Below are 27,946 nucleotides of genomic sequence, written 5' to 3'. Positions count from 1 at the left end.
TTCATACTGCTGTAGGTGGAACATCAGGTTGAAGCTGTGATCAACAGCAGTTCTGGATTGTGCGTCAATATTCTGCAGAATTCACGATTGCCAAGGGTTCATCAAAAGTTGCCAGCATGATTTGTTTTGTGGAAGGCATAGAAATGATGTCTCCGCTTTCTGGTGGAGAGTGAATTCTGTTGTCTAAAGAATCATCTATAAGGTTTGAGCCCTCTTCTTCAGGATCTTCATACAGTGTATTGATGTGCAGAAGAGGGTGCACAGGGTGGCAATTCAGGGCAGGCCCTGACTCTACTACCTTAGTAGTCTGGGGCAGAGAGGCTTTTGTTGCAGCACCAGAAGTTGCTATATGGTTATGGGCACAGGTGAGGAAAACCCCCGTTGCAGGCACTGTCCTGCAGATGTCACGGGAATAAAGGGACTCTTTTCCAGGAAGGGAAGAATCTGAAAGAGAAGCAAAACATTTATTTATTTAACTAATCGACATCTTTTTTCCAAATTGGGGGAAAAAAATGATTATGTGGGATCTCTTTAATTTTATTTCCACAATAGCAATTCAGCTTTCTAGATTGGATGAGAGCAACGGGTAGGCCCAAAGACACCTAATGAGATTGGAGGATAAGGAAGAGCCTTAATGTGGATGTCTTTCTTCCCTCCAAATTCTGTTTCAAAAGAGGCTTATTTTATAAGAGAGCCACTGTAGTATAATAGTGTAAGTTTTGAACGATGAATGGCATTTGGGTTTTATTCTATCTTCAGTCATTAGGTGACTTTGGAACGGACATTCTCTCTCAGCCCATCAGTCTTAGGACTGATGCTTGTTTGTTTATTTATTTATATATATATATATATATATATATATATATATATATATATATATATATATATATTATTTTATTGGATTTATATACCGCCCTACTCCCGAAGACTTGTAATAGGCTTCTAGAATGCATACCATTTTTTAAAAAAAACTACAGTTATTGTATTATTATTTTTTTGCTCAAGACCATACTATACATAGTTTTAAATGTGATTCTGTGCTTGTTATGTACAGTTTTATACAATCCCGATGAGAGAGGGGATTTAAATTAATCACAAAACATCTTAATTTAAAATTGAAATTCCTGACCTGCTAAAAAAATATGTATTTGTCTGCAAATCAGACTCAAACACGAACAACAATTTTTAAAAGGGTCCAAGAAGGAAATCCTGGAAGCTGTAGAATAATTAGTTTAGAACACGGGTCTCCAATTTGGCCACTTTAAGACTTGTGGACTTCAGCTCCCAGAATTCTTTCCTGGCTGAGGAATTCTGGGAGTTGAAGTTCACAAGTCTTAAAGTGACCAAGGTTGGAGACCTCTGGTTTAGAATGTATTCAATGGAAATTGATTTTTTAAAAAAAAGGTAACCAAAGGGGGGAAAAAACTAACAATGCCCAATATGGGGGGTGGGGGTGGAACGGGGACTCCATGAAGGACAAAAAAATTTCCTCTAAAGCTTGTATTTGAATTGGGAAGAAATTTCTATAAACATCAATGAAGAATCACTTCCATACACATCTACACCTCACAGTCAAACTGTTAAGAAAGATGATGTAGAATTATTAAAAAAAAGTACAGAAAACAAAACTTTAAGAAGGCAGCATATATTACTTGCCAAAGTAGCTTCATTGAGCTAGTGAAGTTACTTAACATTCTGTGATTCAACTATAAGGACAAAACTTCAGGGAAGCTTCAAAATTATATTATTTTACAGAGTCAAATTGCTTTAATTATGTACAGTACTCCCTTCAGAAGATGTTTAAGGGAAGTCATGGATTATTCTTAAATTTCATATGAGTATTTAATATAGCGTTGCTATATTTGAGTGTGGGTGTTTATTGAAATCCTACAGAGGAAGGAAATATCGCAAGCAATAATAATTCAAGTTATCAGAAAATTAGATCCATAGAAGCCAGAGGTCAAATTTCTTCTTTGTTCCAGGTTCCTATGATGTTCTTCTCAGTGCACTCAACTCCTCTCCTAGGGATGCTGCTGTTGGACATTACATGCCAAAACAACTAGACACAGGGACAGTGATTTTCCCCTCGTGCCATCATTCTGCTGAACACCTAATTCTCACAGTACTGTCTTATGTCTAAGTATATTTACCCATGTTGTATGGCTCTAGTATTATTATCCTTCTCATCTTCTCTACTACTCCCTCTTGTTGTTTTCATTATTATGATTATTACTATCCTGTTGCTCTGCATGCACATTGATAGCTTCTGCACTGGAGACAAATTCCTTGTTTATCTAATCACACTTGGCCGAATAAAGCTATTCTATTCTATTCTATTCTATTCTATTCTATTCTATTCTATTCTATTCTATTCTACCCTGTTTCCCCCAAAATAAGACTCAACTGGAAAATAAGTCCTAGCATAATTTTTCAGGATGCTCATAATATAAGCCCTACCCCCCAAAATAAGCCCCCGTTAAGATTGTCAGCCAGATGGGTGCATTTAGCACTGTATTCCCCCAAAATAAGACCCAACCAGAAAATAAGCCCTAATGTGTCTTTTGGAGCAAAAATTAATATAAGACCTGGTCTTATTTTTGGGGAAACACTCTATTCTATTCTATTCTATTCTATTCTATTCTATTCTATTCTATTCTATTCTATTCTATTCCATTCCATTCTACCCTACCCTACCCTACTCCACTCCACTCCCTCCCCATAGTCCCTATTAATATCTGGCATTTATTGTGATTTTGTTCCAACTCCAAGATGTTTTAAATTGCAAGAAACTGCCCCCAAGAAGTTTAGATTTCATGAGAAAGATTTTATGAGGAAAAAAATGAAACCAGAACCGAGTCATTGATTACGTGGCACAAGGACACTTTTTTCCTGAATCACACTAATGCTAGAAATATTTACAAAAATTGAAGATTCACAAATGGCTCATACATTCTAAGCTTAAAAATACGATTCTTGATGATAAATTTCAGGTTAGCAAACATCCCATTTATTGTGGGGCTGCCATACTACGTGATCAATATTTCAGTTTGTATGAGTCACATTGTCGAGGGCTCTGGATCTGCCTGATGAATGCTTTCCAGCAGAGGCTACAGCTATCATGCAAGATCTCAACCCTATAGAAAAAGGAATCCCAATCAGCCCAACCACATTTCCAACATTTCCAAAATAAGGAGCAATTATGTTAGCTGCAACGGCAATGGAAAAGTAACTAAAAATATCTCCATACCTTTGAGAGAAGAAGTGACGCAAACTATGGCTTTGTTTTCTTGGTTTAAAAATCCACTCTCTTGACTTTTGGATATTGCCACAGAGTTATTGGATGGAATTTCTTGCTTGGGTTTCTTATTACTCAATATATATGGATGAACATCTAAGGAAAAGTGACGCGTATGCTTCTTTTCATTACCTGTGCTGGGTAGAGTACTAGGTTCAGTTTTGTGAACAGGGGATGGTTGGATAGGTTTTGAGTTGGTCTCCAGCAGAGGTGCAATCAGACTATCGGCTGCTGTCTTCCGACGCACCGGCTTTAGCTTCTCAGGTTTGCTGTTCTCAACCTTCATGGTAGCTAGCTGCTCCTTGAATGGCTGAGGAAGTGGATTGGAACTCGGCATCCACTTCATTTTCTTCCGAGGACGCTTGATGATTAGTGGCTCATTAGGGTCAAGATCTGTAGGGTTAATGCTGGGGTCTATTGTTTGTATTCCAGAATCACGTACAGTTGGGGTAACATCATGATTAGACTGGGCTAGAGCTGCAAGCAACTGACGCACGACATTGTCATACATCAGATCGCTTTCGTTGGTAATGAAATCCAAGCGGTTTAGAGACTTGATGTGATCACGATTTTCATTGCAAAACATGGCCAGGATATTAATATCACAGAACTGAGATTTCTGCCACTGTTTCTTGGTCTTTATGCCAACCTTGTTCAGCTTGTCAAATATGAAATTGGACTTGCGGAAAATGAAAAGGTGGATTAAATTGATGAGGATGATCAAGTTCATGAAACAAAGGAGGACAATGTCCACTCCAGCAATTATGCGTTGCAGCTGAACGGACGGCAGTTTGCAATTCACCCGTATGAGCAATTTGGAATTGCTGGTTTTGTCAGGAGGTTCTCCTAGAGCGCACGTAAATTCATTTTGTTTCTGTGTAGCATAATAGGTAGACAAGTATGTGATGGGGATGATGCTTAAAAATATGATGAAGAGGTGCCTGGCCAAGTAAAGTTTGGCTAGGAAATTGCTACGCCCTCTGCGTTCCAGATATTTCTCAAACAGGTTTTGCTCAGGGCTTTTTTCCTTCTCAGCATTCTCAATGATTTCTCTTCTTTCGCGTTCGGTTATCCCTGGGCCTTTTGACTGGATTTGTTTTTCGATTTTTGGCGCCCGGCCTTCAGCTGCTCGGTGATAGCAGTTATCTATCTCCTGGAGCAAAAAGTTAAGTTCAGAAGTCAGTCTGGTGGAAGCCAGGAATTCCCACCCAAGGGCTGGAATGTACATAATGCCGGCAAAAGCCAGCAAAGCATATGGAAGAAATTTATGCTCAAACAAGGAAGGCCAGTGGCTGGCATTTACACCTGGCAATGCATCTCTTAGCTCTGTCCAACAGTATCCTCTGGCATACAAGGCTTGATCCCGGGTGAAGTTGTGTGGTGTGTAACAGTATATGGGCTCCTCTGTATAACAGAGAGAAAAGTCACTGCTGTGCATTTAACGTACAAAAGGAGCTCTGCAAAATAAATATGTTTATAAGCTACTGTATATCAGTTTTCGTTTACAGTATATTCAGCATGACATTAAACTACCCTGTAAGAGTTAAAAACCGCCCCCCCCTCCCAAGGCATTAGGTCAATGCAGAAAAATCTATACAGTCAACATACAGCGGCACTTGAAGTGGGAATGACAAATTACATTTGGAAAAATGGTTTGGGAGGTATTTTTTTATACTAATCAATCAAATTTGTACAGCAAAATCAACAGGATAGTGCCACAATGTAATAACTGGGGGCTCATCCTATAAAACAAGTTTTTTGCATAAGGCCCTCAAGTTCATCTCTGCATACTGAACATTGAAAAGAACAGCTCTCCTTTTAAAAACTCTGTTTTGTCATTTCTTTTTAAGAGACAGGAAGCAATCTAAAAGTGAATTGGTGGAGGGTTTTTTTTTTTTCCTCACACTACTGAAACTTGGAAAGGATTAGCTGTGAATGTGTTATATTTTCTGCTGAGCTCTTGAGAAACTTCAGCTTTATAACAGTATATTTAAAAAGTGCAAAAATTGCAGTTGCGTAGGTTCAACATACGTCAGGGTTTGTTTGTTTTTTTTACTGCAAGGAGATAGTTATAGAACAAAATGGATGTTTTAAACTCTGAACCCTCCACCTCATAAACGATAGTGACCAGAATTCTCTTGAAATTGCAAGCTTTGATTCAATTTCTGGTAAATGGGGGCAAAGAAATGAAGCAGGCCCTCTCAACAGAAAATCCTGTAACTATGATTATCAGTAGGAGTCCCTAGATTTCCTAGGTCCCTTCTCTTTAATGTTGTCATCTAGTGCAGGGGTCTCCAACCTTGGAAACTTTAAGACTTGTGGACTTCAACTCTGGGAGTCCACAAGTCTTAAAGTTGCCAAGGTTGGAGACCCCTGATCTAGTGGGACATAGGACAAATGTCTTCTCCGTAGTGACACCTGCCTTATGGAACCACCTCTTCTCTGAGATATACACTCTCAGCTTTCCAGAAGGTTGTGAAGACCTGGCATTGGATCAGGATGGGGATTGCCCCAGAAAATGCAGAATTAGTAGCAATAGCACTTAGACTTATATACAGCTTCATAGTGCTTTACAGCCCTCTCTAAATGGTTTACCATTTTGCCCTCAACAATCTGGGTCCTCATTTTATCAACCTCAGAAGCATGGAAGGCTGAGTCAACCTTGAGCTGCTCAGAATTGAACTCCTGGAGTGAGAAGTGAGTTAGCCTGCACTACTGCATTCTAATCACTGCGCCACCCCAGCTCAGTGATGATTTTAGGGTGCCATGATGGAAAGTCTGATTTTTAAAAATATTTTTTAACTTTGTAATGTTTTTATTTCTTATTGTTGTGGGCCACCCAGGCTGTTGTGTTTAATATAGGTGGCGATATATTTTAAATAAACAAACGTTTAATTTCTAAAGCACCTCTCAATATAGGACCATTTCTGTAATAGGGATTCATATCCAAATATATGAATAACAAATATGTTACCATCTTAAATAGAGGGGGAATATTCAATTCCCATTTCATAGATATACTCAAAATAATTGAATACACATTGTTTCTTCAATGTTTATTAATAATTGCAACTAGGGGTGGGTATTTTGAGACAGAAGCTCCCTGCTTTGAGTTTGAGAACATTATTTCCTATTCAGTATGGGCTGTTTTTATCATTTTGGAAGTGTTTTAAGCTCAAAACTGAACTGTTGTAAGATTAAAATGGTCTCCAAACGACTGGAGCAGCTAACAAAACAGGGCATTTTAAATTCAAAAGTAATTGAATTCAGAATGTTTTATAGACCATTAAACTGCTTCCATTCAATAGGGAAAGATGAAATATTGTGGACTTCAAAGGTACAATTGAAAATATCTCCTCATAATCAATGCCCCATATTATAATGAAAGGAATATTGTAGGATTTAATCAAAACCCTGTCATAATAAAGGCAGTTTTGAGACCCTGCAAAATTACTGCTTAGCATGAAAATAATAAAAATGGAATCAGGAGACTGAAATTTAATTTGCTCCAAAAATCTATACGATATGCTACTAAATGAATGTTTTGCATCTGAATGTTGCCAGTTACAATTTTGCAAATATTTTCTTTTAAATTTTCTAAAGAAAAAAATTACTGCCAAAGTATGTACAGTGGCATAATTTGGAGGCCAGATATCTATTTGGTTGAGTCTGTTTTGAAGAATAATCCTTAACTGACTAAATTTTGAGTGTCATGAAAAGAAACTTCAAATAATAACACTATCACTAGTAATCTTTGGAAATGCACAGTGAGACTGCTCATTGTCTATATATGGTATCGATCACACATCCATGAAATGGCATCTTATGAAAATCAATAAAATGACATCTTATAAAACGATACTTTCATTTTATAAAAATACAGTCAAAAGCATTATAAATACATTCTATGATTTCCAGAAAGTCTACCACAAAATACTTTTTGGGGTTGAGTGTGTTAATGGACACACATATTCATTGCTCCCTGAAAATCCTACATAATCTAAATAATAGATTTAAGGATCATCTTCAAGATTATCATTCAGCACTAAGTCATAGCAATCCTTTGCAAAAAAAATTGTAGGTAAATGAATGCAACCTATAGAAACAGATCTTGTACCTTACAGTAATTCACTTGTATTCAAAATCAAAATGGGTCAAGTCAGGTCTAATATAGCACAGAGTAAATTAATTTAATGCCACAGCGATATAGTAGGCATTACTAAATTGCCTCATTAAGTTTTATGGTTCTACTCTTAAGCTTGATTAAAATGGAGAGTAGATTATTATTCACCAGTTGCCAACAGACTTTAAAACTTTTGTCAAAATGATGAAAATGGCATATTTTCATGATGCAAGTTTGCCCTTTTTGATACAGGTTGCCATGATAAGGGCAAGGGACTTCCACTGCAATGGCACAATGCTGCCGTTTATCCCTCTCCTGCAGGTATCTTTAATCTACGTAGTGTTACTCTTCATCTTTTTAAACAGCATTATTTACTAATAGAATTAAAAAATTAAATAAGAAAAGCAAAACTCGAGAGACTGAAACAGCAATAAGCCCAATAAAATAAAAACATCTGGCACATCTGATAAGTGCCATATGAGTAAATTCTAACTATAAAGCAAATCTCCTCTTTAGAATTTGTTAAATAGTGAAATGCAGGCTAATTTTTCAAAAGACCAATGAAAGCTTTGGCTTTCAACCATTCATTGTTATTGGTATGGAACACTTACCTGGGTTCTAAAGGGTATTTTAATTTAAACAGCAAATTTCAATTACAAATGTTAATGAGTGGTGGTGGTGGAGAACTTCTGCCAAAAAAACCAACCTCCATGCCTGACCCTTGCACAAAAATAAAATATATTCTTCTCTGCTCCAATAAAATTTACTTGGGCAAAATGTGACATTAATACATCACATTTTGTTGGTGCAATTTTGTATATAAAATGAGACCACAGTTTACGGGTGTCAACGTGTCCCTGCTTTGTGAATACAGCAAGGACATTGTGCGGGTAAATATCCATACAATATTTAAAGTACGAAGTTAGGAATTCAAAACTTATACAGGTTCCGTGTACAACAATCACAGTGATTCAAATCCATTTCCAACTGTTACTATTTCCGCTAAGCTTTGGCACCAACCTCTAGTTCTCTGGATTGAGTACTAAATTTATCTGTAAATAAAGTTGTAAAGCAACTGAAACAACAGTTCATTTAATTATTGGTTGGCCCTACTCGGACTTCTCTCCTCCTGTTGTTGTTTTCTGAGATTGTAAACTCTTCACTCTTTGCACACAGATACCATAAAATACCACATTGATCTTAATAATTCCCAAATATTAATGGAACATGACCTATCAAAGTCGCAAGGCAGAAAATTGTGAACCGTCTGGATTTTTATTCATGCATGAACAAACTCTATACACAATCTTACTAACCTAAATTGCATTTGATGCAAATAAAACCATGAATAGGTAAATAAAGAATATATAGCATGCTAAGCAACGCCAAGATATTTTACTGTTGATTTTTATTATTCAGAATAGTCCCATTCCTTATTTTTAATTCATTGATCCAATATATTTTCTCCCCCCCCCCTTTTTGGTAAAACCATGCTCTCTATTCTCACTGTTTATACTTCTGTGCATTTGTACATCCAGGGATGTCTGCAGGAAGAGTCAAAGAAGTCAAGATGGTGGTTGGGTCACAAAGGGATGGGAATTTGACCATATAATCACAGTCACCATGATTTGTTTGTTTTTTTGACACCCTCCTCCCAAAGAGATGCCCCTGCCCCCTGTACTGATCCCACTCTAGTTGTCTTAGAATTCTTAGAAGGGTTACTAAATTCTCTTGGATAGGTACTGTTGTTTGTGAGTTATTGTTACAGTTTTATTTTCCTTTTCCCTTTCTCTCTCTCTGTGTAGCTTTTAAGTAACATTACATTAATTTACATATGAATGTTGTCTTTTCTTCCTTCCTTCTGATTATCTTCCTTAATACATTTAATGTGGAAATGATAGCTGGCTTTTGATTGTAAATAAATGTTATATTTAATATGATTACACCTTTGGGATAAAGCTTACAAGCACACCAGGAAAAGCAAGAATCAATTGTGATATATTTACAAGCAATTAAGTTGGGGATAGGTTTTTTTTTTATCATTAAGGAAAAAACTGGATTGATCTCATGTTGCCTGAAACAGGATCTACTCCAATATAGTCAAGAGTTTTACAATTTTTATGGCTTATGTTGCAGCAGCTGGCAGCACTGAGGCTGCCTTGGCCAATTCTTTAAAAAAAAGACTGGGTTTCTCCTGATTAGTATTTGGATGAGAATCAAGGAAATTCCCTGATTGAACAAAATCTTGGAATGAAATAACAACATATTTCTGTATTGTTGAAAATAAAATTACTCTAGCATAGCCATGAAGTCTCACTGAGAGATGAAATTGATTTTTAAAAAAGAAATAGGATTTATATGGAAAAATCCAGAGTAAACATGTATTTACTGAGTTTAAACATATACTCTAGCAATAATACTGAACTCGGCCATGATTTGATCTTTGCAGTAGAAGACATGAGCATGAACATAAAGGTTTCGCATGCAAATAAGAGATCTCATGTATGCCCCCATTGCTCCCTGCAATAATGCTCTGTTGTTTATCATCCATCGTTAGTAGTCATGCAGAAATGCTCCTGTTAGATGATGACTGTAATACACCACATGGTTACTGCAATCACAAGTCTCCCAGAAATCTTAACCAAATGCAGTTCACAAAAATAAGAATGCAACCCAGCACATGAATTATTATCTTTTATTTAATGAATAGTAGCTATTCCTTTGTTACTGAAAATATTTTTAAATTCCCAGATCCTCTTCTTTCTGAAAAATAAATTAAAAGTTGGTTAATACAGTTTAAATAATGTTTGCATTGGTTTGCTACAAAACTTATCTCTGGAAAAAAAAAGTGAACTCATGATTTACATATCAAAGAGCAGATCCTCTTACATGGTTGTTATTAAATAAGGAGATAAAGTGAAGGACTTTAATGATCATACCTTGATGGTATAAACATAATTAACAGTGGTTAATTTGGGGGGGGGATAAACAATGATGTGGTTAGTCCTTTGGACTTGAGAATCACTCTCTGGATTCAACCATGAAACTGTCTGAGTGAATATTGGTGCTTTTGAGTTGTTTGATATCTTCCCAGTTAGAACCAGAGAGTTTAAGCACTAGAAGGGATGTTGGATATTATGTAGTCCAACTCCTCATTTACTGCAAGAATCCATATTACAGCATACCTAACTGATGGACATATAGCCTTTGTCAGGGGTTCTCTGCCCGGTTGCTGGGTGGGCATGGCCATGGTGGGCATGGACTACACGGCCTCATGCACCATGGGGAGGGCTGATTTTTGCCCTCCCTGGGCTCCGGAGGCTTTCCTTGAGCCACTGGGAGGGCGAAAACAGCGTCCCCAGGCTCTGGAGGCCCTCTGGAGACTGGAAACGGGCCTGTTTCCGGTCTTCCCGAACTTCCAGTAGGCCCATTTTTAGTTCTCCCCAAGCCTCCGTGTGCACCCTGCACTTACCTGCATCCAAACGGGCCGCGTGGGGACTCCTGGGAGGGGAGGGTGGGTCCATCCAGGATTAGGATTTGGGGGTTCTTCAAACTGCACAGAATCTTAGCTAGAAGTTCTCCCAAACCCCTGCGAACCCCCAGTAGCCCACCCCTGGCTTTTATTTAAACATCTTTAGGAAAGAAGAGTCTATTACCTCTCAAAGACATCCATTCTGTTTTAGAAGAGATATTAGGATTTTTTTCCCCTGGAGGTTTAACTGAAAGTCAACTATGATAGAATATCTAACAGACCTTAGGAAAACCCAGGAAGAAGACTGCTATAGAGACCCTCAGCCCAGGGCAAGGAAGAAGTATGAGAAAGACTCAGACCAACTCTATCTTAATTATGCCAGATCAAAGTTAAGCAGAAAACTGCATTAATGGGCTTTCCAGATTCTGTTGGAGCACCCTAAAAGCAATAAAAATATTTTGAGAAATCTAGGACATTCTTGTTTCCTAAATTGGCCAGCCTCACACAGCTTGACATCAGATTCGCTGTATCTTAAATACATTGTTTCTTGCCCTGTTTTCTAGAATAATTCTGAACAATTATGTCCTGTCTTCTACCTACAGTTATTTGAAGACAACTGTATCTCTTTACAGTCTTTTCTCCTGCAGGTTAATCATACCCAGTGCCTCCAATTGTTCCTCTTAGGTTTTTTTGCAAGGACCAAAAACAATCATGTATGCTTTTCTTTGGACATGCTTCAATTAATTGATGTTCTTTCTAAAGCAGGGCTTTCCAACCTTGGCAACTTTAAGACTTGTGGACTTTAACTCCCAGAGTTCCTCAGCCAGCAAAAGACCCCTGTTCTAAAGTACCATGCTCAGAATTGGATGCACCACTCAATACACTAAGGAGACAATTAAACAGAGAGGAACTATGACTTTTCATAATCTTATTGAACTATGATCTTTTCTTGTTATCCTAGAATTCTTGTAGAATCTACCACAACTTTTTCCTAAGCTTCTAAGAAGCCAATAGCTTGTTTTTCCATGCCACTTGTAGAAAAGAAGAAAAATACTTTTGTCTATGGTCAAAATGGAACTAACCCTTAGCAAGCTATTAAGAAAGTCTACCTTTTACCAAGTCAGATGGGTTCTACTCACTCAACAATCCTCATTCTTGTCCCTTATAGTAGCAAGGCAAGTTAACAAATGCCACTGACACGCCTGTATTGCTTGTTTATCCTATGTCCCCAGCTAAAATATTCTGAATCATTCTTTGTCTACTGATTTAAATATGAATTATGATTAACCACTCTGATCTCATGTCTGTAGTATTGATTCTTCTCTTCTTCCAGGCTTTCCCTAGAAATTGGCCAAATTCACACATTATTAAAAACTAGAGTTGCTTGTTAATTGTGAAGAAGCAATGTCCTAGAACATGCAGCCTACCTACGCTGCTTCTCCATCTGCATGAACAGGTACTAGTAATTCAGACATCATAGTCTAGTATGACACCTACCTTTGAAATCCTAGTTGGTTACTTTCCAAATAATAGAGGAGTATAAATTAGAATTTACTGGGTTGAGCATGCTTATGGTTTTGGCAAGTTTAGAAAAAAAAATTACACAAGACTTCTGGATTTGGCAATTACAAATTATCACTTCCTAGTTGGTTTTATCCACTGTATGAAATGAGAATAAATGCCTATGTATGTAAACAGGCAGCCCATTCATTGGTAAATAATGTGCAAAGTCTGTCAATATCTGGTTCAATTCCAGTACTGTCTATGGTTCGGAACTGGCAGTACTCCATACTCCATACTTCCTTATGCGAGTTATGAGATGCTCTTACTGTTGGGGAGCGGGAGGTGGAGATATTTTTTCCTGACTGGGGCCTATGCCTGTGAAAAAATCCTGCCATTGAAATCAGTGAATTTTGTAATAGGGAGGAATCAACCCCATCTGCCATTTTTAATTTAAATCGCTTGTTTTCCCCTTTCAAGTTACCCTACCCACCAAGATTGTAAATGTTGGTTTTGCCTAAGCTTCAGATAGGATAACAGAAGCCATACAGTCTGCAGGTTGCAATAAAGAATCCAATAAAAGGACAACAGAATTTTTGTAATATACTTAGCCTTAACTAGGATTCCTACTGCTGTTAATTAAAGGAAACCAAAGAAACAAGAATCCACAGATCTTCTGAAGATTTGGAATCTGGCATGCAAATTTCCTAATTCCATGCATTGTCTACGGAGAGGATCTGGCCTGTTCGCTCAGTCTGCTTTCTCCATCCTCTTGCCTCCTCACTGGTTAAACAAATCCACAAATGCTGAAAACTATTCCATTTTTCAATTCACACATGTAGTACTTATTAATGAATAAAAGATTTGTTTCCTTTCAGGTCCGCTTCAGTTTCGTGATTCCATTAGCAATTCTATGTACTTTATTGACTGCAATATACATGTATATGTATATCGGGGTGAAATCCAGCAGGTTCTGGAGAACCAGTAGCGGAAATTTTGAGCAGTTCGGAGAACCGGCAAATAAAACCTCTGGCTGGCCCCAGAGTGGGGTGGGAATGGAGATTTTGCAATATCCTTCCCCCAGGAGTGGGGAGGGAATGGGGATTTTGCAGTATCCTTCCCCTGGAGTCACGCCCACCAAGCCACGCCCACCAAGCCACACCATGCCCACCAAGTCATGACCACAGAACCGGTAGTAAAAAATTTGGATTTCACCACTGATGTATATTTATGTATATATGGATGTATGTGGAATCACAAAAGTAGACAGGAAGTGGACAAAGACCCAATCTCATGTATTTTTCTTTCCATATGTTAGTGGAAAGGTAGTCTAAAATGGGTACTCCATAACAAAATTAAGCAAAAGAGACATTAGAGAATCCTGTTGAGCTAGAATTCTGGAGCTAAGATTTCTATTAGCTAATATTGTGGCTACTCTTAGACAATGCCTCCAAACACCAGAAAAACAGGTAATTTCTATTTGGAATTCAACAACCTAAAAAGAGCAGCAGATGGAATAACACTTTGGAAATGTGTTTAACATAGTATCTGGGATAGCCACTGACAGGTGGGGATTAGTCATTCTTCTTTGGCTAGAGCCAAGGGGAGGGAAAGAGTGAGATCTGTAGAGCACAAAGACAGATTGTTCTTACACCAGAAAAAGGGACAGAAAGTAAGCCCTGCAAAAATCCAATAGAATTAAGACACAGTCAAAACTATTGCCTCCATAGAACCTCCCCTCCATACCCAATACCACTTTTGCAGCCCATAGAGACCCCCATATTGTATGAGGCTGAATATTTCAGACTTTTTTTTTTTTAGCTTGGGAGATTTGAAGGCTTTTGAAAAGATAAAATAAATTCTACAAGATTAGCAAGACCCTAGACACCCAGAGTACCTGTAAAATCCAAATGTCACCAAATTGGGCTGATTTTTTTTCTTTCCTTCTTTAGGGGGTTCAAAAAACAATATACCTCACAAATTTCAACTTTTTTCCATGCGAACAACAAAAGCAAACCCCTGGGTTTCAAAACATTGGCCCTACCCATTCTGGTGGCTTCATAACATCATTGGCCACACTTTCTCTTGACACCAAGGGAAGGAGAAGGAATATTTATTTTTATTTATTTGTCAAGAACATAGTAGGTAATAAGTATAAACATGGATTGGATACATGAAATAGATACAAATAGAGGAAACATTAGGACAGGGACGGTATTTATTTATTTGTTTAAATTTCTATACCGCCCTTCTCCAATATAGGACTCAGGGCGGTGAACAGCCAAAGTAAAAACAAGACATACATACAAAACATACAAAATCCAAAAACTGATTAAAATAATTAAATATTTTGGCCGTAATTAAAACAATTCCAATTTAAAATCAGTTTAAAATTTGACTCAAGCCAGCCCAGCTAGTTGAAATAAATGGGTTTTCAGGGCCCGACGAAAAATCCGGAGGTCTGTTATTGTATGTAACTCTGGGGGGAGGTTGTTCCAGAGGGTGGGCGCCACCACAGAGAAGGCTCTCCCCCTGGGGGTCGCCAGCCGACATTGTCTGGCGGACGGCACCCTGAGGAGGCCCATTCTGTGTGAGCGTACTGGCCGGTGGGAGGCTATTGGTGGCAGAAGGCGGTCTCGTAAGTAGGCAAGCTGGTGCTCTTATGCATGCCCCTTACAGACCTCTTAGGAATGGGGTGAGGTCAACAGTAGACAGTCTTAGGTTAAAATTTAGGGAGTTTTGGGCTGAAACCACAGAGTCAGGTAGTGCATTCCAGGCATTGACCACTCTGTTGCTGAAGTCATATTTTCCGCAATCGAGTTTGGAGTGGTTCACTTTAAGTTTGTATCTATTGTGTGCTTTTGTATTGTTGTGGTTGAAGCTGAAGTAGTCATTGACAGGCAAGACATTGTAGTTAATGCTATGAAACTTGTGTATTTATAAAAACACTTTATGTCATGGAAGTAGCATAGCCTCCAGTATCATAGAATTTAGCCCCTGCTGTGCAATCCTCTATGTTCAATACAGAACATAGCAGCCTCTGCTTGAGCATGTCCAGGAAAAGGTTTCATCACCTCTTCTACTGCTGAACAGACTCTACAGTTTAACTGCTTTTATACACTGAGATTAGCATTTGATCTCACTTGGTTCAATTTACAGTGAGTTATATTCTCTTCTTAAGAGACAGGGCAGAATCCTGACCCCCTCTGCATTATCTCTTTCCAAATTAATCAGGTTGGAAAGAAGATCAAGATGGGAATGTATGAGGAACATGGCATTTAGAATTATTTCTAACTCCATTACTTGCAACAGCCTTAGCGGCTTCTCTGTTTTCTTCTGCACAATGAATATATTTCCTCAAAATTTCCTAGAAGGACTTAATTTGTAGTTTTTTTGTAGTTATGGCATATTGTTGAATTTAGATATAATTTGATCAAATAAAATCCCAAAACATTCTTCTCATATCCTATCATCATGTCAGGAATATTGCACATTTGATTTCTCTTCCCTAACATTTTCCATTAGCTACCTATCAGCCCATCAAAATAATCTTCAATCTTGTTTTTAGGAACTTTCACTCATTTTGTATTCCTCTTTTAATTAGCTTCATTTAATTGTATTTATTATTGGTGTGAGAAATAATTGTGAGTTACTGAAACCTGCTTTTTTGAAGTTCCAGGTATATATTTGGCTACCTTCAACTTTCCCTCACCTTTTATTTTGCTGGGCAGTCTACAGTAGACACCACCAACAGTACTGCTTTTATTCATTTTTTAATTTTATTTTAATCCAGGAGCACCAAGTTTATATTGAACTTTTGTACACATGTAGCTTTTTAAACATAAGACAATTCTTTCTTTGTATTGGTTTTGTTCCTTTAGACAAGTGATATCCTATTATTTTATTCCAACCATGAAGATCATCTGACCACATTATGCTTCTTAAATATTTGTCTTTCAGCAATCAGCATTTAATCTTATCTTCAAGCACCCTCATATTACATGATCAAAATTCAAGTGTTTGGCAACTGGCATGTACTTAGAATAGTTGCAGTAGTACAGGCTTGCTATTTGTGACCTTCCCAGAGGGCTTCCATTAGGCAAACTCAATGTGAAAAGTCACATTCACTGAATGACCATGGCAAAAAAGTCATAAAAATGAGCATGACTCGCTTAATGATTGAATCGCTTAGTGATGAAAGTTTTGTTCCCAACTGTGGTTGTAAGTTAAGTACTACCAGTGTTTAGGTATGTTCAAAAGCTAGGTAAGGCACAGGGTTCTAAATTTTTTTACTACCGGTTCTATGGACGTGGCTTATTTTGTGGGCGTGGCTTGATGATCATGTGACAAGTCTTTAGGATTTAGCAAAGGTACTGGTCTACCAGGCTTTTAACTGCTTGCAGAGCTGTACCGGTCTACTAATTTGTTTTTGGAGGCACTGGTCTACCCATTTATTTTTGCAGGCACTGGTCTACCCATTTATTTTTGCAGGCACCGGTCTACTCATTTGTTTTCTTTTAACACTGATCAGCTGTAGGGCGGCCCTTTGAAGCCCCATGGCAAAAAGTTTAAACAGTTTTTTTCCCTCTAGCTGATAGCTGGGAATCAGGAGGCAGCAATAGATTGGGGGTGGGGCCAAATAAAAGGTAAGAATAATGCAGGGGGGGTGGGGGCCCAGAACTGGTTCGGTGACGTCATATCATCACCGCTACCGGCTCGGTGGAACCGGGCCGAACCGGGAGGAACCCACCACTGGTAAGGCAGCAGAATTTTGGATTTAATAAGAACTTCCTACATTTATGTTCCTCCAGAATAAAGTGCTTTAAATATTTTTTAAATATTAATTAATATTTGCCACAGTTTCAAAACTTGAACTTCAAGTAAAAGAAGCTGAAAGACCTATCTTTCAGATATGCAAAAACATCTGTGTAATTCTTTGCATTTCTATATGTGTTAAGAATGTGGGGATACAGGTGGACTAAACTGAGGTAGTTTTGTCATACTTCTGTCGATGCTGTTATTGCCCAAAGAGGCATGATTATAAAAAAATTAAATTATGGTGTGGAAAATGTTTTGAATGCAAACAACCATGGTTTGAATTCAAAATGTCCTGTTCTGAATGCGAGATAGTTGGTTTTAGAATGAAATGAGCTCTTTTGATCACTCTTTTGAAGTTGTTTCAAGTTCAATAATTCAAAACAGATTTTTCAAACCTCAAAATCAGGAGTACTAAACTGGAAACAATATGAACTTGAGTTTTTCATTAATGCTTTAATTTTGAATGAGAAGGTTGGGACCTTTTCAGATTTATTCGTTAAAAAAAATAAACACAGGATTTAAGAACCATAAATATAGGCAGATTAAGTATGTTCAAGTTATAATCTTCCTGAATTTTTCTTTGTGGGACAAGTAGTTTGGCTGTGGTTTCCTATCCCTTTTTTGGAACAAACAAACAAGCCAGCAGTTGCATAGATCCACAATCTAATTTTAGCACATCAAAGCTACAGCTTTCATTTGGTGTGGCATCAGCTCATTCTGATCAAGTCACTATACTTTCTCGTCTTTCATCATTTCAGACTAAATTGATGCTGCACCATTAACCACAACCTTCCTCTTGTTCAAACAGCAAATCATCTCAGCCAAGACTGAGAAGGAACATTGCATGATATTTGAAGATATTTTACAAATAGGCTTAGCTTACTAGAGCTCACTTAAACGAATGTTGAAAAGCAGTCTCTGGGATCCAATAATAGCAAAGTCAGAATAGTACACATGATTGAAAAACACTGAAGCTGCAAAAATCTATCTATCTATCTCTGTTTTGAATAGTCGCTCAACAAGGCAATTGTTAACCAAGGACTACCTATAAAAGAAAACCAATAAAGTTGACTGATCAGATGTATCACTTACTGGTTGTCTCCACTATTTTCTTCATGAGAATGGAAAAGGGCTGAATTAGGAAACTACTAAGAGATACAAAAACACAGCATTCATGAGCTTTCTTTGATGCAATTAGGCCATTTCAAATACAGATAGTCCTTGACTTACGACCACAATGGACCCCAAAATTTCTGTTGTTAAGTGAGGCATTTGTTAAATGAGTTTTGCCCCGTTTTATGACCTTTATTGCCACAGTTGTTAAGAGAATCATTGCAGTTGTTAAATTAATAACCTGGTTGATAAGTGAATCTGGCTCCCCCATTGACTTTGCTTGTCAGAAGATTGGGACACAGCAAAGGTCATAAATATGAACCAGAATTTTGATCACATGGGGATGCTGCAAAGGTCATAACTGTGAAAAATGGTCATAAGTCACTTTTTTCAGTGCCGTTGTAACTTTGAACAGTCACTAAATGAATGGTTGTAATTCGAGGACTACCCGTATATGCAAAAGGAAAACAGAAGGCAAAACATGCAGATTGATCTAAGTACAGTTTATTTAGTTTGTCCACCTTGTAAAAAAAGACAAAACTAGAACACATTTGGGGAAAATGTTCTATATTAAAAAAGTGGCATGCTTATGCAATCTTTTCTGGATATCAAACACAAGATTACAATTTAACATTATATAAATGGTTTCATTTTAATATCTATCCTTCTGTTTCTTTGGATGCTGTAATTCCAAAATTACTTACCCATGGCAGATATAATAACCATCCTTTCACTCGGATGATGCAGCTGCTAGGAAATGAAACCTTGCTTTAAAGCATGATGAATAATTTACCATAATGAGCCCTACAAGTCCAGACAAAATTGGATAGAAATGGAAGTAAGTAGCTAAAGTGTGAGGTTTTAACAGTCTCATGCCCAAGCTCAATTATTTTCTTTTTTTCCAAGGAAAAATGGTAAAAGTCTGGCAAAGTTGCCAAATCTCATGAGATTTCAACTGAGAACTGTAACATCTCGTGACAATAGGCAGTTGTGGTCTCTGTATGCCTTTTCTACACCAGGAAAAGAAAAATCCTTTTTTGTTGATTTGGGTAGTAATTATTTTTTAAGCCAGTTATTAAAGTTGCTTCATATTTTTTGTTGCTACTTTAACACTCCCTAATTTTTGAAAGGCTGAATTAAGAGTTGGGTTTTCTCTGCATCAAAGTAAAAAAAAAAAAATCTTTCTCTAAAGCATGTTGCCAACATGTTCAAGTTCCAGATGTGCCAGAGCTGCATTTCCCCAAATTCCCAATTGAGTTTGTCCACAAGTGACTGAAATAACTATTAAGTTTAATGAGAGATAAAGGCAACACAAGATGCTCTCTAATAAAAACTTGGGGGGCTTTAGGATGCTTAACTTGTTCTGGATTGTGCCTTTGTTTTCTATTTTCTTGTTAAAAAACCCTACAAACAAAACTGGGCACATTATATCTGACACCAAAACAAACAAACAAACAAACAAAAAAACAAACAACAACAACCAGTCTATTATCACTTACACAATCCTGCCTATAGCTCTTCTGCAAAAGAATTCACCAATAAAACAGAATATTACAATGAGCTAATTGAGCAATTAAATGTCAGCTCCATGAGATATAAGGAACTTTTACTCAATCATTCCAGTATTTAAGGAATACTGGAATAAAACCCCATTTTTTTACCAATCTTTTAACTATTCACTAATTTTAAGAATTTTGTCTTTAATTTGAATATTTTACTAGTTTTATTACCAGGCTTTACAGCTTCTGTTTTAATTGTTGTAAATTTCTTTGGGTGCTTATGAAAGAAGATAGGTTATAGACTCAACAATTGATTGATTGATTAAATCAATCAATCAATCAATCAATCAATCTGCTGGTGGCCTGTTATTTATTATTTTTATCCTGCTTTTTATCCTTTTTTATCCTGTCACCCAATTCTGATGACAATTTCGCTGATCTCAAAAAAACAAGCAACGATCAACTTGACCATTGAAATGAAAAAAAAACAAAACCCAATTAGATGAAAGCAATGTTAAACTATTTCCATAATGTTGCCAAGGCAGCAGCATCTATGCATCCAGGTTTTTTCACCAAGCTGTTCTTGGTTAAAGGGTTCTTTAATTCATGGCAGTCTTGTAAATAGGATGTAAGAAATTTACTTGCCCAATGGGTTTTTGTGGACTTTACTGTTAAAACAGAAACAAAGCATGGATTTTTCACCAACTCAAACACTGTATTCATTACTTATTAGTTTCTCTTCCCCCATTTATACTTATTATCCAGAAACATTAACTGAAATATCATTAGCTGCCCTAATCTCTGAGGGTTTAGTTAGCATCGATGAAAGCTAGGATTGTTTTCTTCTTGGTTATCTGACACTGCAGCCCTAAATATGCCCACCTCAGAAGCCCATCAAGAATAATGCTATCTATTCCCAATGATATTGCTAGATAATTTAAGCTTCTATAAGCACCATGTTCTTATAAAAAAGATGTAAATATGAACGTTTGTAACTGTGCACCTCTCCATCCAGAAGATAATTTGTAAGGAAGATTGTCTTCTTAAGCTAGATCAGGGGTCAGCAACCTTAAACACTCAAAGAGCCACAAAGGTCCTAACCGGAAGCCCCCCATTCAATTCTGAAACCGAACGGAAGTCCGGTTCCCCTACCATAGAGTCTCCTCCTAGCATGGTGTCCTTTTTCCTCTACCTGTCCTAACCGAAAGCCCTATCAGTTGTGGAGCTGACCAGCGACAGGGAGCCGCAGCAGAGAAAGAGCCACATGCGGCTCCAGAGCCGCAGGTTGCTGACCCCTGAGCTAGATGAAGAGAATGTTAGAGTAGCAATGTCTCTCTAGTGGAAGTGTTTCTGCTTAAGGTGTTTGAATAATGCAATCTTAAAAAGCCAGAAGCCCCACTTAATCATAATCAATAATATTCCAAAATAAATACATATAATATTGCACTTATTTTAATGGATGTATGGAGAAAATTCTGAATTTGTAACTCAAAATTTTTTCTTCAGCTAGATATTTTCTCTGCTATCTCTGGAGTGCAAAGAATTGGCTTCATGACTCCCAAGATTCCTCTCAAACAGACAAAGCAAAAACTGGAGTTGTAGGTGGTTGCGGCAGATTTATGGGGCAAAACTGTGTGATTTCAGTCACTGTAAGAGCTCAGGTATCAATTTCCTTCCTTAACAACACTGAAATCCCCAATTTCAAAACTGGACCCTGCCCTGGCATGTTTTGAATGTGGCTTTCAACATCCATCGTTAAGCCTAGTGTGACCCTCAGGCCAACAGAAGTAGAACATTTCTGTCTTGTCATGGTTCTTCACTGATTTAGCACTATAGAAACAAATGAATAAACCAAATCTGAGCCACTGAGTTCAAATTATAGTCTTTTCTAGACAGCCAGTCAATCACCATCTGGGCCTCTATTTCAACTACCTTTGTGTGACAGGCTGGCTAACACTTTTTTTAACAGCTTGCAGCCTAGATTTCACCTCAGTTACATGCCTGCAAGTGATTAGAAACAAATAGGAGAGAGAGGGAGAGAGAGGGGGGAGGAGGGAGACAGAGAGGGAGAGAGAGGGGGGGGAGGGAGAGGGAGAGAGAGAAGGGCCAATGGAATGCTATAAATGAACAGTTTCATTGTGCAGTCACTTAAGACTCACAAGTTCAGTAGGTTAATCACACATATCCATCTAATCTAAGTTCAAATATCATGCAAATGTCTAATCCTATAATAAAATTTAGGTAAAAACTGTGGTTGTTTAGCCTATGATCTAAGTTTGGACATCGTACAAAATTTAATCACAGCCCATCAAGAGGTTTATATAAAAATGTATCTATAGCTCACAGTAATGTAGATCACGTAGTGTGATTACAAGAGTTGTTGCTTAGCAATAAATATGGGATAACTGCATGTTAGCTGCTAACATAAAAGTAACAAACTTTTACAATTTTTATACTACTATATTTGTGTCGAAAACCAAGGCACTTCCAGGTTGAAAAGATTAGTCGGTGACATTACTGTTGTTTAGGGGACGCTTGAGAGGGCTCCTTTCATATCCCTGGTATTTTCCCACCAAAGTGGGACCTATTTATCTAGTTGCATTGCATGCTTTCGAACTGTCTGATATCGTATAGGGTCTCCTGCTTGAGCAGGGGTTGGACTAGAAGACCTCCAAAGTCCCTTCCAGCTCTATTCTGATTGATTGATTGATTGCTAGGTGAGCAGGAGCTGTGACAAATTGGTGGGAAATCATTCCTTTGGGATATTGGGTTTTGCTCTTGGCTTTTGAACTGCCGAATTGTAGACCTCTCAACAGTCTTCTGACTCAGCACTGTTTAAGCAACTGTGCCCCCCTCATTTCTATAGATAACGTTCTTTTCACATCCAAATTTTGTTAGATCAGATGTGAACTGATTACATTAACCTATAGAACCCCCTGAGAAATTCACAAAAATAAAAAATACCAATTTCAAGAACATAACATGGAAATAGGTATCTGTTCTTGAAATAATAGCAATAGCAATTAGACCAGCACGGAGGGGGGCATGATAATTATCTTCTAGTACTTGAGGACCTGTCACAGAGAAAAGGGAATTAACTTATTATTCCGAGCATCAGGGGCAGGACAAGAAGTAAGGGGTGGAAACTTGTTAAAAAGAGATTGAATCTAGAAATAAGGAGAATTTTTCTGACAGACAACAATTAATCAATGGAATAGCTTGCCTCCCAGAGTGGTGAGTGCTCCATCATTTGAAATTTTCAAGAGTATACCGTACAACCATTTGACTGGGATTGTATAAAATCTCCTGACTTGAGCACACGGTTGGACTAGAAGACTGCTAAGGTCTCTTCCATACCTATGATTCCATGTTCTATTCACACCAACAGAAATTAGCCCTAGAACTTACTTCTGGCTATACATAGCCCAGTAAAAATACCCCAATAAGTTAAGGTTACTAAACTAAATGGCTTCACTAAAAATCTAAACATAGTAGTTAGGTAGATTTTAACAGCTAATATGATTTATTTTCTAACATCTGTGAAATAGATGAAACAAATAGGTCGATCAAGCTAAAATCATAAAGTATTTAAATGCCTCATACTGATTTATGTAACATCTACTTAGAACATTCTTATTTTAAGGTGTTATTCTTATAACACCTTGTTTTTTTAAAATGAATGTTCAACACACATAGAATTTCAGGTTCGTCTGAGATTTTATACAACCAGTTCAATATGAGAAAATCAGTACAGAATTAGAGACTTCTCATTTATTTAACAGACCGCACACATTATCCTTCTGCTGGCCTTACATCAACGCCCAAGGGAAATTGTAATGGAAGATACAGCTAAGGCACAGACTGCTATACAGTAGTGACTTCAAAGAAAAAGCAAGACTCATACCAACACTCAACTTCTCATTTATATTACAATCTTTATGTGTATTTTTCTTTAGGGTACTACAAGTAAACATGTCTATCCCTCTTGGAAAAGAAATCATGCCAGATGCCTGGAGCAACAGACTAATATATAAATGTAATACATGGCTCTATCTTCTGCTCAAGATATAAAAACAGTATCTTCTACTGCTGTAGATCTACTACTGTATTACAAATGAAAAGGATCAGGATATCTGGGCGATTGTCTGTCTGTCTGTCTGTCTGTTTTTTGAAGTCAAAACTGAAAACACCCTTGAATGCCTTTAAGGAGTCTTTCCAAACCAGACATCTTCCAGAATTCCAAGTGTGAGAATTATCAAAACTCTTAGTCGAAGACCTTTCTTGCTGGGGAATGCTGAGCACTGCAGTCCTCACACATCTGGAAAGCAGCCAGGTCGGGGAAAGATACCTTTGGCATGCAAGAAGACATCTCCTAACAAGTCTTACAAATGTCAACAGCAGGCCAACTATAAATATCGCAGCCTCCATGAAAACAATAACTACCCTAAAATCTAAAGAGCCTTGGTAGTACAGTGGTCTAAAGCACCCTGTTATTAACACAGCTGCCTGCAATTACTGCAGGTTCGAATCTCACCAGGCTCAAGGTTGACTCAGCCTTCCATCCTTTCTAAGGTAGGTAAATTGAGGACCCAGATTGTGGGGGCAATAAGCTGACTTTGTATAAATATACAAAAGTATGAAGGCTATTGCTTAACGCATTGTAAGCCACCCTGAGTCTCCGGAGAAGGGCGGCATATAAATCAAATTAAAAAAAAAAATCATTGTGCTAAATCAGATCTTAAGGAAATAGTTTGTGGCAACCTATGTAGAGTTTCCATCACTCCAAATAGGCAACAGAGAAGCCATTTTAGCTGTCTACCTTGCCAAAATGGCTATACATATATAGTAAAATAAAATTTCCTTCTCACCCTTATGGGTGTTCTTTGTACATAAAAATAGGTAAATGAAGAGAATTAGATTAGCATTTTAACAGGCCAAATCCAAGGCACCAATGAGTTGGAAATACAGCAAGAAATGAAATAAACAACAGAATCAATGACTATTCCGTCGGCACATAATGCATCATTTCTTTTAGCTCATGTAGAACACATAGGCTATCATGCATTTGCTTCCTTCAGATGTCAGACTGAGACCATCTTCCTGTGAATTCTTTTCATGCCTTAGCATGAAATCCAGCTGGGTGACTTTGGGCCAGTCATCTCCTTCAGCCCAGCTCTTCTCACAGGATTGCTGCTGTAGGGAAAATAGAAGGAAGGAAGGAGTACTAGGGATATTTGCTCCTTCAGATACCTATACAGTAATAAAGGTGAGATATAAATCTAATAAATAAATAAAATAACCTTGGGTGACTTTCCCCAAAAGCTGCCAAGGTGATATTGTTCTGCAGGACTCTATAGGTTGAAGTTGTAAAAAAAGGGTTGAGGTCATCAAATTCCAAAGTTTTAATCTCAATTTATTTTTTATGTTGACCCTATAATGTAGTCTTTTAAAAAAATGTGTGTGTGTGTGTGTGTGCATGCCGCCATTTTTGATTGATTTTGGCCCCCTGTTCCTATGGACAACCCTGGCTAATGTGATCCTTTGACAAAGCTATTTTAGAAAGATTATTTAAAAATAGAGAGACACATAAATATGGCTGTTCTAGGGAGCAGAATTTTTCTTCCCTCCAATATCTCACCACGACATATGACGTGTGACACACACAAGCACATGACAGCAGTTTTCTCTGCCATTCCCACACTCTGGCCATGTATCCTTCTGCATCCTATCATGTGACAAACAGGTCTTAGCAATCTCTCCCTCTCTCTCCCCCCACCTCTCTTTCTGTCCGTCTCCTCATGAAGTTAACTTCATCTCAGCTCCAGTCATGAGTGAAACAGACATAAGCCATTCTTAACTGTACAGGTTGTCATTAAATATTGTTCTTCCTCTTATTCCAACACTGCCTAAAGGCAGCCTTAAGGTGAATAAAATATGTTCTGTCCCCTATTATCTTGGAGGAAAGTCAGTAACTAGAAGTGGCTTGAAAGACAGCCATAAGAATAGGATAGGAATTGGCAAGAGAGGCAGTTCCATGCTGACACCCTACCAAAGAAAGGTGGAAGTCCATAACTCAGGAGAAAGAAACTTTTTCCTAAACACATCCCCTGCTTTGCCCTTCTATCCTCCACCCCCAGCATGGGGCATCAAAAAAGTTAAGATGGTAGCCACACCCATGTAATCAAATTCCACCCCCTTTTCATAAGCGCCATCTTGACTTTTTTGATGGCCACCATGTTGATTTTTTGGCGCTTCTGCCACCCAAACCCCAATTTTCTCCTCTTGCCTTTTCAGTTGCAACTTTACCCTAACCATTATCCTTACTGTCAATCCAAATATAATGTCCACACGTGTCTTTTGCATGCCCAAGGCATTTAATACACCAAAGTAGCCAGTCATCTTGATAAAACAAGTTTGTAAGGGGGGCACCCTTACTGTTCCTGAAGTACAGATGTGGGGCTGGGAGACCAAAGATTGTGACTGCATTGAATTCAAGACTGACCCTTCTTTTTTCCTCACACTCTTCATCCCCTTGGATATACAGTTGGTGCTCGACTTGCAACCATTCGTTTAATGACCAAAGTTACAACGGCAATGAAAAAAGTGGACTTATGTCATTTATCAGACACTTATGACCACTGCAGCAACCTCATGGTCACGTGATCAAAATTCAGATGCCTGATAATTGTTTCATCTTTATGAGGGTTGCAGTGTCCCGGGGTCATGTGACCACCTTTTGGGACCTTCTGACATGCAAAATCAGTGGGGAAGCCAGATTCATTTAACAACCGTGTTACTAACTTAACAACTGCAATGATCCACTTATAACAACTGCGGCAAGAAAGGTCGTAAAACGGGGCAAAACTCACTGTTTCGCTTAGCAATAGAAGTTTTGAGCTCAACTGTAGTTATAAATCGAGGACTACCTGTAGTGTTTGTTATACAGCAGGGGTTCCCAACGCCGGGCTGTGGACTGGTACCGGTCGATGGCCTGTTGGTAAGCAGGCTGTGGAAGCAGCAGGCGAGCGCATGAAGCAGGAGTGGGTTCTAAATTTTTTTACTACTGGTTGTGGGTGTGGCTTATTTTGTGGGTGTAGCTTGGTGGTGGGGGTAATGTGACTGGGTTGGCATGGCCAACTTTTTTAAAAAAAACTTTTAAAAGCATTTTTTCTACAACCTTAAGAGGTTGCAGAAAAAATGCTTTTCGAAGCCTCTGAGGATCAGGCAACTCAGCTGGGATCGCCAGAGGCTTTTAAAGGCATTTTTTTCCCCTACAGCCTCTTCGACCGCTCCTCTACAGGCTTGACCCCTTGTTACCGGAAAGCCAACTGGACCTTGTTTTATTTGCAGTGCTCTTGCTGCAGTGCCAGCTCACAACTCTGGATGGGAACGGTTATGCACACCGCCTCTTTATGGGTCTCCTTCTGCTTAGGATCACCATTTTAAATAGCTGTCCGGCAGGCAGAATTTCAGCAGGTGAAGCTGGTCCCGGTCCTTAGATCCTAACGCCCGTTGGATTTCCCCCTGCCACCTGTCCTTGAAACCAGCTCGTCCCCCAGCCTACTCTTACCGGCGAAGTTCTTGGTGAAGACCAGCGTGACGAGGACAATCGGGATGAGGACGGTGCCGATGGTGACCACGCGGTCGAAGGGCAGCTCGAGCTTCAGCTGCACGAGGAGCGCGGCCAACGAGCCCGTCTTATCGTCTTGCTGCCCGGGCAAGATCAACTCCTTCAGTTTCTCCCCAGCCAGCAGCGCCGTTGCCATGTCCGGATGGTTTTCGATGATGTGTTGCATAAGCGGCGGCGGGTCGGAAGGCACTCACCGGGCTCCAGGTAGCCGGAGCAACGGCGGCGTCGCCTCACCGGAGAAGATCCGGAGCCCGAGATAGGCTCAGCCTGCGGGGAGGAGACCAATGAATGCGCCCGTGTAGGGAAAGGCCGAGGCGGGCGGCAGGGAGGACGCGGCCCGAAGGAGGCACCATATTCTTCGAAGAGACAGCACGGTCTACTACCGAGACTGCGGCACCGAGGCCGGGAGGCTGCCCGCGCGCTATCGAGAAGCCCACATTCCCCCCCACCCCCTGCTCCACCGCCTTCCTTCCCCTTTTTCCCTTTGGTAACCCGG

At 38.7% G+C, this 27,946-nt stretch overlaps 1 protein-coding gene across 1 annotated transcript; it reads right to left on the bottom strand.

The window, feature by feature from the left end:
• Positions 1–64: 64 nt before the first annotated feature.
• PANX2 (pannexin 2) lies at positions 65–27,616 on the bottom strand. The gene is made up of 3 exons (XM_070947606.1): positions 27,391–27,616; positions 3,248–4,699; positions 65–444 (listed from the first exon to the last, which is right to left on the bottom strand). Exons 1-3 carry the CDS (start codon positions 27,614–27,616, stop codon positions 65–67), a joined length of 2,058 nt encoding a protein of 685 aa, XP_070803707.1.
• Positions 27,617–27,946: the final 330 nt, after the last annotated feature.

The sequence above is a fragment of the Pituophis catenifer genome, unplaced genomic scaffold (assembly GCF_029215685.1).
Source record: "Pituophis catenifer annectens isolate HBS135680 unplaced genomic scaffold, rPitCat1.0.hap2 SCAF_7, whole genome shotgun sequence".
Taxonomy (NCBI): Eukaryota; Metazoa; Chordata; class Lepidosauria; order Squamata; family Colubridae; genus Pituophis; species Pituophis catenifer.
This window is presented reverse-complemented; position numbering and strand designations above follow the sequence as displayed.

What these genes read in the sequence shown, in the direction of transcription:
- PANX2 (XM_070947606.1), bottom strand. Translation starts at nt 27,616, where the DNA reads ATGCAACACATCATCGAAAACCATCCGGACATGGCAACGGCGCTGCTG. An exon ending in CTTCACCAAGAACTTCGCCG is followed by an intron (nt 4,700 to 27,390) that starts GTAAGAGTAGGC and finishes TCTGTTATACAG; the next exon opens with AGGAGCCCATATACTGTTAC. An exon ending in CGTCACTTCTTCTCTCAAAG is followed by an intron (nt 445 to 3,247) that starts GTATGGAGATAT and finishes CTTCTCTTTCAG; the next exon opens with ATTCTTCCCTTCCTGGAAAA.